Raw genomic sequence first — 13,265 nt, 5'->3', positions numbered from 1 at the left:
CTGATATATTTCTAAAAAGGACATGTTCAATTTTTTTGGTACCAAATAACCACATTTATCATTTTCAATAATCGATTAGTTCTTACAACTTAAAACAGCAACAATCAGGATAATTAAAATCACACATATACACCACCTTGTTGGTTTTTTTTCAACTCTAAAGCTACTATCCTCTTCTCCAAAAAACTGATCCTATTTTTCATGTCTTCCTTCCATCGATGCTCTTCAACGTCACCAAATTTCTTCTCTTTTCAGTCCCTTGAATAACTCAACCCAAGCCTTGCAATGTGCTCATCCAACCATAAAAAAAACTTGCAATGGGGTTGTCTTACCTACACAAAATTAGTCCACAGAACTTACGAAAAAAACTGGTTTCGAGAAAACACCCTAGCACAAACAGAGTTTTACACAGTTGCTATACATACCTTATAAAACGGACATCTAAAAAATAATTTATTTTCGAGATGAACAGGATGGCGTGTTCTCCACAGAAGCACTTTGGTGAGACGCCATCTTAGTCATCCTTCTCTTTAGGACCCGAGCCTTCAGCAAATTGCTCTTCTCTTCCTCCGCCTCCACTTCTTCTCGAGCTAGATGATACCCCATCGGATGCCATGCTCCCTTTCTTCGTTCACCCGCTTCACCCTTTTTGTGCATTCGAGGGATTAGGGTTCAAGAATTTGAAAGATTGGGGGTGAGGGAGAAACGGTGTTGTTTTGGAGTGTGGGGACTAATACGTCCTCTTTTCAGAAGGTATAGCCCACGTGTCATCCCGTAACGGCCAGGTCAGTGCCACGGGAGCCACGTCAGCGTTTTCCGACGGGGCAAACGGACTAAGTTTAACGAGGGGATAGATTTGTCCACATTTTAAAGGGGTCAGGGATATGAATGTATTTTCCATTCTTCGAGGACAAAAATGTTCGCAAAAAAAGATTAGAGACCTATTTATTTTTTTCTCTTTATAAATGTTACTTTAAAATTGTGCTAATTACAAAAGAACCAGCTGAATTTATAAGTAATAAATTAATGATTTGGACCGTATTAGTTGAAGATCAATTATAATTTTAAAAAAACATTTTTTAACATTATATTTAAAAAATATTAAAATACCCTTTATGTACAAATTTTAAAATTATTAGAATATTTTTATAAGAATAATTAATTAAAAAATATTAGATAAATAAATTAATTTTATATTCAAATTTCATCAAATATTTTTTTTATTTCTTCTTACTGTTTCTTCTTTCTTCTCCGTGTTTCTCTCTTCTTCTCCAACTGATTTTTATACACTGGCAATAAATTATTGAATCAATTTTGGTTGAACTTGATTACTAAAATGACTTGGTTAGATATCATTTTTATAATCAAGTCCAACAAAATTGGTGCAACTCAACAAAAAAATACATGCATCAATCTCCACTTCTCTTTTTTAGTGCTTTTTATATCATACAAATTTTTATTAGAAAATACAAAAATTTATTGATATAATATATAAATTTTTTAAACATAGGATAAAAAAAACTTTCATATAACACAAATTTATTAATATAGTATAAAAATTTTGACATATAACACAAATTTTGTATAAAACAATTTTTTTTTACGAATGTATTTAGTTAATTGTATGAGTGATCGGTAAAGAATATAATTAAAAAGATATCATTTAGTCTCACTACATGCGAGATTTTTGGATAGAGAATAAGATTGAATAGATATCATTTTTCACGGTAATATGTATCATAAGGATAGTAACAATAATACCTAATGAAAATCTTGGCTCTCTGAATATTATTTAAACATATCTTCACTAATAGTAATAGCTAATAATTTTAACAAACTGAACGCTCGTATTATTTAATTATTTTTAGGTGAATTCTATGGTGTAGATGCCAAAATATTTCTACACATATAGAAATATACGTGTCATTCAGTTAAGGAAAATAAATTTAAAGTGTGACCTTTAAAGGAGACAATTCCTGCATATTAGATCTCATCAAGCCTGTAGGAGCTAGAATTGAAGGCCCCATATGTAATTAAAATTCTCATTAATCTACTTGATTAAATCATGATATTAGCTACCAGCATTTAAAGAAAAAATAAAGTATAAAATAAGATAAATAGTTGGACTATTACTCATTAGTACATCACAAAAAAATTATAAAAAGTGAAATTAAAACATAATAATATTCTATTTGTTGAAACAAATTAATTTTTATCTTTTAATATTTACCTTGTAATAATATCAGTTTATTGTATTTATTTTTATTAATAAAATTTTGTTGTAAATAATATCTCTCGAAATAATTTCAAATTTTATAATTCATTTAAAATGATTATAATCACTCTAAATTTGTATATTCATTAAGTATATTAGGGTTAGAAATGAGTCGAGTTAGATCAAATTTAAACTCGACTCACAAAAATTAATCTTAATTTATGATGTATGAGTATTATTTGTATCTTTTTTTATTAATTTGTACGGTAAATTATTAAATTTCTAGAGAAATTAATTATATTTAAAAAAATGACTATAAAATTTTAAATAATTAAAAACATTAATATATATATATATATATAAAATTATATATTATTTGAGTTTAAATTCAGTTCAACAAACTGGTTCAAATAATATATAATTTTACATATATATTAATATTTTTAATTATTTAAAATTTTATAGTCATTTTTTATATATAATTATTTTCTATAAAAATTTAATAATTCACCATATAAGTTAATAGGAAAAGATATGAATGATGCTCATGCATCATTAATCAAGCTTAATTTTTGTAAGTCAAGTTTGAAATTGGTCTAACTCGATTCACTTCTAGTCTTAATGTACTTAATAAATACACAAATTTGGAGTGATTGTAATCACTTTTAAATAAATTATAAAATTTGAAATCATTTCAAGAGACATTTACAACAAAATTTTATTAATAAAAATAAATATAATAAACTGACTTTATTACAAGGTAAATATTAAAAGATAAAAATTAATTTGTTTCAACAAATAGAATATTATATTTTAATTTCATATTTTATAATTTTTTTGTGATGTGTTAATGAGTAGTAGTCCAACTGTTTGTCTCATTTTAATAAAATATTTATTTATTTAAAAAAGTATTTATTTATTTTTTCTTCAAATACTAGTAGCTAATATCATGATTTAATCAAGTGGGTTAATAAGTCACCAAAAAAAATAATCAAGTGGGTTAATAAGAACTTTAATTACATGTGGGGCCTTCAATTTTAACTCTTATAGACTTGATAGGACTCAATATGCACGAATTATCTCTTTTTGGGTTACACATTAAATTTATTCTCCTTCAGTTGAATGACACGTATATTTATACATGTGTAGAACTATTTTGGCTTCTACACCATAGAATCCACCTTATTTTTAACGGTCTCTGATATGACTTCCATATATTATTGAATAGTTGAACTTGAACCCCAATAGGGGTTCCTCCCCTTCATATATTTTCAGATAATTACAAGCTATAACGCATAAATATTAATAGAAAGGAAGAGTAACGTAGATAAAGTAAACAAAAAACTGATGCTGTATAGTGTATACCCAAAAAATAAAATAAAATAAAATGCAAAACTGATACTGGAAAGCAAACGTAACTGATACATGGATCCTATTTGAATGCTATAACCATAACCCTCAAGAAAATTCAGCTTCTGGAAGGTTTGTTCTTCGTCTTTGAGACAAGTTTGGTGATGAGTATTCTTGATCAACGCCAGATGAGCCAACACTGGATACAGAAGAATTGGAGCGCGTGCTTGATACTCTATCAGAATTTTGCATTTGATTTCTTGATACCGGAGCATTTGCATTTTGTGATTCTGACCCTCCAGGTCTCGAGTTCGCCTGAGCTTCTTCAGCGAGACGTTTAAGAATGTTCATAACTGTCGGCACAAACTTCGACGAAAGGGATAGAAGACCAGGAAGCTGCAAAGAAAACATGGTAACTGACATCATCTCACTAGCTCTCTCTTATGTTACTTACTGCTTTTACAAATCATTTCCAACATTGCAAATTAAGACCAAAATAACCCAGTCAAAAAAAAAAAATTAAGACCAAAAAAAAATTGGGGAACAAAGTTTGCGAGAAAATTCGAAACTCGCAAACACACCCTTCGAACAAAATATTAGAGAGAATAGAGAATCCCAATTCAGGAGAAGAGTTAAAAGAGGAAGTCCAATCATACCGCGCCATGCCGAAATTCGCCAGCTATGTCCATTTGTACCCAAAGGGCCTTCCCGATTAGATAGGCAACAAATATAATCATCAGGTAAAGAGGATTTCTGTTTCACGCGTAAAGTAAGAAAACTATTAAACAGAGGGAAATAGGTTCCAATCCATTCCACAATTATGAAGAGAATTGTCTCGGATAATCAGCTAATTAGATAAACTCTAAGTATGATAACAACAAAGATACGAGCTCAGACTTAGGTGATGACTTACTTTAGGAGCAGCATAAATTCATTAAAACCAAGGATGACCATAGCCATTATTGCCCATGGAGGAGGTAGCCAATTGTTACTCCTCTTGTAGGCCTCCTGAACCCACAGCCAAAACAACCAAAAAAGGATTATAGATGTTACTCCAATAACTAATGCCAATTCAGCTTTATATAGGATTATTCAGTCCAGCAAAAGAAATTGTAGTCCAATATAATTTTGCACACTAAGTAAAAACCATCCCCTCTTTCTCAGTAACTAACACACAGCATGTACTTACCATACAGACCCTAATTTTAGCCAAAACATTAACAATCAGGGAATACTTATAAGCAGACAATTCGATTAAGTTTAAAATTGCAGCAAAGGTTCAGTGAAGAATAGTTTTTTATGCTTTTACCTGAGCTGAAATAGCCTGGGTAACTGTATATTCAGTTTCTCCCTGGAACTGTCTCCACAAGGACTTGCACTGCACCGGAGTGATAAGTGTGTCTTTTGGGTGAACCTACATTTATAATAGATGCTCAGAAATAATAGCTTTCTCTACAACATTAACAGGAATACCACAAATATTCGCATATAGTAGTACCTCCTCCCACGTGCTTGAAGCCAGTGGATCTGTAGGCCCTTCGATTCTATTTTGGGAAGATATTGCACCAGCAGGTCTATCAATGAGAGATGACTGAAGTACATTTTCAATGCGATCTGGCTTCTCATCCTCCAAGCGTATAGCAGCCATATCTGATAGAAGCTTCAGCGACTGATACAAGGCAGTAGAAAAAACATTAAATGGTGCTAAATGAAGTGATTTCTAGCATACTTGCAAGTATAGGCAAGCTGAAAATTTATCATCAAATTGGCTATTAATTACCGCAGAGCGAGCATCCCTAGTAATAGCTCTGATATCTTCTTTCCCAGTCCACACTCTAGGGAGTGAATCAGCATCATGATTGAACACAGTAGAGAATCTGAAAAGTACAACAATACCAGTAAGGTTCCAGATAAATACTATACTACAGGCATCCTACAAAAACAAAAACAAATGGGGACAAAAGACAATAACAACAGGCCTTATCCTGCTAGGTTAGGATTCACTGCAAACGTAATGAGCAAGTTTTATTTTTAATAATTTATCCTAATTTCTTGTCCTGAAAAATTCTGGCACTGACAATAACATCCTCTTGCTTGAAAAATTCTGTCACTCCTATATCATTCAGGGACTTCACAAATACATAGCAAAGCATCATGACTAGTTTCAATCCTTACTACTATCCAATTCCCAAACTCCAAAAATCAATCAATTTAGAAAATAAATCTTGCAAATTGCAATACAGACACATGATTGGTACATAGATTAAAGAATTGACAAGATTTATATTTAGAATATTGTTACCTATCCTTCATGCGAATCAGAATCTTTCCCGACTCTTCTTTTGCTTTATTTTCCACTATTTGTTTTGCATAGTCCCTTAAGCTTTGTTGCATTCTTTCAACTGTTTCTTCGTCCAATTCAAAACCAGAAATACAAGCTGAAAGTTCTGATACGGCAGCTTCAGTCTCACGTTTAAGAAGCTTCCTTATTGAAACCCAAGTGTCTTTTCCACCAGCTTCAAATAATGACTCCACTGGCTCAATCAGGGCCTTAGCCAATTGTTTCTGCCCAAAAAAAGGTCTCCCTTTCAGTGTTTGACAGAGATATGAACATCATCAAATGACTAATCTCTTATGAAGTGATGATACCATTACCTCAAATTTAGTTGTTATTTCTGATAACTTTGTGTCACGCACAGATGAAGCATGTGACTCAATATCGCGATGCAGTTTGTCTCTGACTTTTGATGCACTCCAACTAGCCTGTCTCACAGCAGCATCTGGAAAGTACAAACAAAATTACAAAAGCACCAAATAGAAGTGAGCACTTCACCAGCAATATGAAAGTTTTACATGATTACCAAGAAAAAAAAGATTTCAAGTAAATCCATATGAGAGAATATGTATCTTTAATGTGAGAAAATACGAGCATAAGATGCTAATGTAACTCATTTGAGAAAATAGGAACATAAAAAAGTATTTATCATTAATGATTCATATACGTCCTTGACACAATGACAAGGAAACTGATACCATCCAAATCTTTAAAGAACTTGATATAAATCAAACAAATGTTACTGCTTATTGCTTTTTTCTCCATTTAAAGTACTTGAATTCTCCATATGTGTGGAGTGATGTATTATTAACTATAACGGTGGGAAACATAGCATTTGAGATTTGGCAATAAATTCTAGAACATGCAAATAAAGTTACAGGTGACAATGTATATGCAAAGAAGGCATTCTATCAGACTATTTACCAGCAGATCCTTTTTCAAACTCTAGCATAATAGACTCAGTCCACATGCGAACAGATGAAGCAAATCCTTCTCCGTTGTTCAGTGATTGCTCTAGCTTAGCCTTAAAATCATCTACAGCTTTAGAACGTAGGTGCCCCAGCAATGTTGTATAAGCAGGGTATACAAACTGAAAAGTTGAGAGAAAAAAAAAAAAAAAGATCATATAAATTTTGTGTATCACACACAATATGAACACTCTGTCCACCTTCATAAGCCCTTAACAATTTTTCAGCACAGTCCATCGTTTTCACTAATTTTCTGATCAATAACCAAGTGCACTTGTGTATATTAAAGAATGTTGCTGCATTGTTACTTTTACATGATTGAACTCATTTGCTTAGCTTAAGATTTTAGAATACCGGGTTACAGAATCATTTAGACAACCCATATTGCCAGTATTGAAGTTTAGTCTAAATGAATAGAAAAAAAATTAATAAAGCAATTAAAAGGTAGCAGACAGTCTTACATCCAATGCCTTGGATTCTAATTGCTTTCGTTTTGCATTTCTCACAGATTCATCAAAGAATATTGCCTCCTCATCATATCTGTTGAAATCAGATGTTATCCACATATTAAAAAGAAAGACTGGAACTGTATAAGGTGATTAAATTACCCAAAACAATGATGTCAAATGTAATACAACATCAACTAAATATTTAAGCTTCAATGACAAGCTGAATCCTTCTCTACCCAAGTGGAATGAATCTGCCCCCCTCCCCCCCCCCCCCCCCCAATTTTTTATTCCATTGGAAGTGCTACTATTCGAAAGATTCAAACCTATTAAGCTTTTGAAAATATTGGAAAGACCATAATCCACTTTTTTTATTTTATTCTCTTTTCACATCATTACACCATACAAACTCTGAATAAGGTAAAAGACTATAGCAAAGCAGTGTTACCCCTCTGAGTGATCCAGTAACGAAATGTATCTCAATTTAATTCAAAAAATTATTAAATTTCAATGGTTGTGATTAGCATGTAACATTAGAATCGGTAGGAAAAGCTCTTAATTTAAACAGCAAGTAGCTACTAATCACAAGAATATACTTGAATACTAAACTCCCGGATCTGAAACTTACTGTGAAAGATAGGCATCAATAATGGAGCTCAGCTTTTCCCCAAAACCTCGTACTGGACCTGATTGAACAGCTTCCTCCAATTCCAACCAACCCTGGGCCAAATCATTCACGTTATGACTACTTATTATAAAAACAACTGATTTAACTTGCAATAGAAGGATATGGATAAGCACCTCATCAGAGCGTAAGCAGCTAAGCTTTTCATCAGCAATCTCTTCACAACGCACAGTTGCAACCATTACCTATTTATGGAAAAGAAGCCAAATCAATAAGAAGATCAAACCAATGTCACATCCCAAACATAAGCTAATAACAAACCTTATGAGCCGGAAGATCAAGGTCCTTGTTCTCTCGGATGACTTTCCATATTTGCTGTGCACTAATAGAAAAGGCAGAAGCAGGCACAACACCACGTCGGTCACCAGCAAGACCTCCAGGAGCTATAGAATGGAAGAAACGCTGCCGTAGTTGTGCGACCTGTATGAGTAAGTGTAACACTGTGATCCACGTTGGCCCGCAGAGAAGAAGAAAAACCAAAAATAAAACAGAAAATGTTCAATGCAGAAATGTTTAAACATCATTTATTTGCATAGATATTTATAGGCAAAAATAGTCAAAACCCAGTCTAATGGCAATAAATACTGAACTACTAAAGTACTCCAAAATGACAAACAAACAAGCATGCATAAAATCCTACAGAACTCCTATTTCAGGAAAGGGTACCTCCTCTTTGAACTTTTCTTCCTTGTCTTCATAGCTTGACAAAGCGGTAACCTCCACCTTTATTTGAAGAATCATTAATCAATAATTAGATATATACTTGAATCATTAAAGAGAAGACAGACAGACAGATAGATCCTCTTACATTGAAAAATTCACTGAGAGGAGTATGTTTATGAGCTTGGGGTTTTGGAACTGCATCCCAAATCTGACAAATTCATACCGCGTTAATAATTTCAGATGATGGAAAGAAGAGACAACAAAGGAAAATCCTCGGAAAATAAAAGGAAATAATACCTTTTGAATATCTTCTCTTAGAATAGGCTCCAAATTTTCAAGTGGGGTCTGCATTTACAGCCAAAAGAATGCTAAAATATTAAGTAGAAGTATAAACATACGCAATGGTATATTCCCAAGAAAAGACAAAAGTGTTACCCTTGTTTTATCACGTATAACAAAAAGCAATGTTGTCTTGCGGGGACTGAATAGACGCATCATGACCTACGGATAAAAGAAAGGCCATTATATGAAAATTCATACTCAAATCAACAAGAAGGAAAATCATGGCTGGAAACTACCTGAAAAACTGTTTTTAAAAGTGGTTTATTGGCTGCTTGCTCCCGACCAATATCATGACACCACCTGTGAATAAAATAAAACCTTCAATAAATGTTGAAGGGACTGAAAGTTGTTTTGATATATCTACTACAAGGTTTCATAACCCATGACATTTAAGTTCTTTTTACGACATTTAAGTTCTTTTTACACTAATTTGACCCAAAGGAAGGTAAGAAAGGATTTGGATGGGCTGCTAAGAACATGTCAGTTCTTGATTGATTATTCTAATTTTTTACCACTGGTTTTTTTTTTCCAGTTAATGGAACCACAAAAGGGGTCCAGTTCGCGATTTAATTAGCCAGGCCGTCCAGCTTTAAGGATACTGGTATAGCACCAAGATAACCAAGCAATTTGCAATTCTACCTAGGTATTTATTGAGCAATGTAATTTTCGAAGTCTTCATGAAATTACTGAGTGTAAGTCTGTTTTCCCAACACTCTGATCCGTTTGACCAATTAAATAAAGCAATGATCTATACTAATAACTTACATATTAATCAGAACAATATCTGATATTGCCAAAGCAAAAAGAGCACTCTGTTTCTCAAAAGCAGTATCATCCTGGAAGTTAATTTAAAAAAGAAAAACAAAACAAAACAAATATGAATTAAGATATTATATGTATCAGATGCACATCAATAAAAATGCAGGAAAGATGTCCTCGGTTCAAACCCGGGTTGAGACATCCTCATTTACATTTAAAAACAAAAAAGCAGGAAAGTGAAAGAGATTTGTTAGTAGAGGAAAAGCTAGGGCTCGGAATTTGTGATCATATGCAATTATGCATGGACAAGTGCCAGTTGCATAACAATGCACAGGAAATGGAGAAACAAAAAATATAAACTGACATACCTCGCCCCTCTCCCTTCCATCAGTACCCTCTAAATCCATAGCAATTGTGCAAGGTTCAATCCCCACACACTTTGCTATCCAAATGCCCTTAGTTGTTTGAGATCTGCAAGAATACAGTATTCAATCATTCTTTTAAAATAACCAAGACACAATAGACTGCATTATAGATGATGACAAATGACATCCAGTTTCCATCCTTTCTTTATACTCCCCAGCCCCCAACGCACCCCTATTTTCCTTGTAATGTTCCTTTTACTGTCCACAATACCAAGTCAATAATTTCAGAACCCAACCTTCCTTTGAAAGCATCCATCTCCCTGAAGCTTGTGTGGAAAAGATGGTTCATTAAGGTGCTCTTCCCTGCTCAGATAATTAAGTAAAAGCATAAGATTATATCACAGAAGTCTATTTGGGCATGTGTGTGTGTGTGTTGTTGTGTCTGTATGTGTGTGTGAGAGAGATAAAGAGGGAGTACAGCTAAGAAAATGCACCTAACTTAACACTGGAAAATGAAATATGGAAGATGAGATCACCAGTTAACAATGAAAACATAATAAGAGTTTTTAAGTTGCCTTTGCTGCATTCAAAGAACACAGAACTTACATTATTTTTTCTCCTCATCTGTATACGAGTATATCTAACGAAGTTATTTTTAGATTAAGAGCGAAACTTAATGTCTGACTATAATGTTACAACTTTCCTGTGGGGCAATCTTTCGGAGGTTATTTGGGAGAATTAGGCATGTCCTCTCCTCGAGTGCAGTTTATCATGGTTCACTCTGAAACAAGATTATAGTTTTGGGTCGACCTGAATATTATGCAGTGATATTGGTTGATTCAAATTTATGGTAAAATTGATAAGGCTTATGACTAATGTTCTTTTGTCGGTTTCTCTTTGGTCATCTGCTCACTGCCAGCAAAAGTTAAAGGAAGTAGGGACCCTTAAGGGGATTCTCCCTTCCATTCTTTTCTCTCTAAAATTATAACTTGAAAGCACACATTCATTGCTGAAGAACAGTTGTCAACATGATTTGACTACTTTTCAATATTTTTCAAATAAGTCAACATAGATTTGACAAAGTATATGACTTTATTTGGATTCCCTTAAAGTAAGTAAGTGCCCGTTTAGGAAGTAGCAGAAGCTACATTTTTTTTTCCACCGTCATTCTCACACAATGTTCCATCTGCTGGAAATACGGACCCTCCATCACCATTTTCACGTAATGATTCATCTGCTGGATGTATTGATTCTCCACCACCATTTTCAGACAATGTTCCATTTGAACAACCTATTGCATATATTCGTTTTAGGTATTTTTTTATCATTTTATCACTCTATTTTAATTATTAAATTTGTATTTAACTGTGGTATGAAATTTCAATTTTTTTTTATTTTTTTCACATGTGATTTTATTTTTAGATAGCTTGCTATTATTTTCATAGTTAATTATAGCAAGTTCTTGACCTCAATAAAGCAGAAGGGAGTTCTAATAGGAGTAAAATAAACAGCAACAAAATATACATGAACACACATTTTATATTTATTTTTTATTTTCACCTATCATATCATACACAATATTAGTGATTAGGTTATGTAAAATTAACATTCAATATTGAAAAATATTTGCTATCATCGTTATTTTAATATTCATTCTCTTGTGTAAACAAAAATTCTATTTTTTGAGTTATTTATCCAAAGGCTACAACTTTAAAATAAGTATTTTTATAACTAAAAATTCAAACACAAAATAACTTATAAGCTGCTATTAATAAAAGTTCTTATGCTTTAAACTCTTTTTACAAAAGAACTTAATTAAGTTATCTCAAACTGCGCCTAAGACAAATATGAGCAGTTCATCACAGAGAAAGGCAACTGAACCCATCAATCCAAGCTCACAAGTGATTGAACCCATTGATCTGAGTTCACCAATTTCCAAAACCCACCACAGAGAAGATCATTTGAAAGAACTTCAATAAGCTAAACCCATATCACTAGACCTAAAACACACGGTAGCTCAGAAAACTCAATCAAGCAAACCAGCCATTGATCCAACCTCGATAATATCAAAGTCCCACAAAACACAAAGAGGATCACTTGGAAGGAACTTCAATTCAACGAACCAAACCCAAAAACCACTAGACCTAAACAAAAACAGAGAACTTCACAGAACTCAATCAAACAAATCAATCAGTAACAACCCAAGCTAATTAATTTCCCAGAACCGAACTCAAAAACACTTCAATACAAGTTCAAAGGAACTTTCCCAAGCTAAATCCACATAAAGAAAAGATCTTGGAGAATCAAAATTTCCAAAGAAGCAGTAACCAATTGAAAGAATGAATCACACGATAACGAAATCGAAGAAACATACCGCTACTCTGAGGACCCATGATTGCAACAACGGCATAGGAAAGTCCGCAAGCTGCAAGCTTGACGTTCCTGATGAAGTGATCGAGGCCGGAGACGTTGAAGCCGCCGTCACCGTCGATGAGCTGGGTGGAGCAGCAAGCATCAGTGGCGGCGTCCATGGGATGAGAAGTGAAGGTCGGAGAGAGGATAAAAACAAAATACTCTGATCTGAGAGATGGTTTTGAGATTCTGTGTGTCTTCCCAGAGAGAAAGAGAAAGAGCAAGAAACACGAAGGAGTGTTGTTTGGGGTTTGATTTGAATGAAGAGAGAAGAGAAGAGAGAAACAAGTGGGTCCAACATTCTTCTTCGCCTCTCTTGTTTGTATCGCACGTGCCACTCACTGACGTCCAAATCCCCATACCCAATCAAACCACCTACTCTTTTTTAATTCTCCTTTTCCTTTTACCTTTTTTACTTCCTTATTTTACCATTTACCTTATTGTTTTTTATTAATATAGCAAAAATTATAATAAATCATCTTTTTAGTTAATCAATATTAACCAATTTTAATATTTAAATTTATTATATAGAATTTATAATTAAAATATATAATTTAAAATTTAATACAATTAAAATAATTTAAAAATATTAACCGACATTGATTGGAAAAATTAGTTGTCTATTATTATTCTATACTCTCATTATTCTCAATTTAATTGCATTTATTTAAATTTAAAACTAAACATCTATAGTTTCGAATAATTGGATAAAAAATGCTAGATGG

At 33.0% G+C, this 13,265-nt stretch overlaps 1 protein-coding gene across 1 annotated transcript; it reads right to left on the bottom strand.

Annotated features, from left to right (window-relative positions):
* Positions 1-3,397: 3,397 nt before the first annotated feature.
* LOC112796137 (protein ROOT HAIR DEFECTIVE 3 homolog 2) lies at positions 3,398-12,830 on the bottom strand. The gene is made up of 22 exons (XM_025838462.3): positions 12,503-12,830; positions 10,425-10,491; positions 10,132-10,234; positions 9,770-9,840; positions 9,241-9,304; positions 9,098-9,163; positions 8,960-9,007; positions 8,808-8,870; positions 8,666-8,722; positions 8,261-8,419; positions 8,116-8,184; positions 7,943-8,034; positions 7,330-7,408; positions 6,825-6,990; positions 6,221-6,345; positions 5,868-6,130; positions 5,346-5,442; positions 5,064-5,234; positions 4,875-4,979; positions 4,479-4,573; positions 4,222-4,318; positions 3,398-3,961 (listed from the first exon to the last, which is right to left on the bottom strand). Exons 1-22 carry the CDS (start codon positions 12,657-12,659, stop codon positions 3,674-3,676), a joined length of 2,502 nt encoding a protein of 833 aa, XP_025694247.1. The 5' UTR covers positions 12,660-12,830; the 3' UTR covers positions 3,398-3,673.
* Between the last annotated feature and the right edge of the window lie 435 nt (positions 12,831-13,265).

Source organism: Arachis hypogaea, chromosome 4 (assembly GCF_003086295.3).
Source record: "Arachis hypogaea cultivar Tifrunner chromosome 4, arahy.Tifrunner.gnm2.J5K5, whole genome shotgun sequence".
Lineage (NCBI taxonomy): Eukaryota > Viridiplantae > Streptophyta > Magnoliopsida > Fabales > Fabaceae > Arachis > Arachis hypogaea.
The sequence above is the reverse complement of the archived record's forward strand: the minus strand, read 5'-3'. Positions and strand labels throughout refer to the sequence as shown.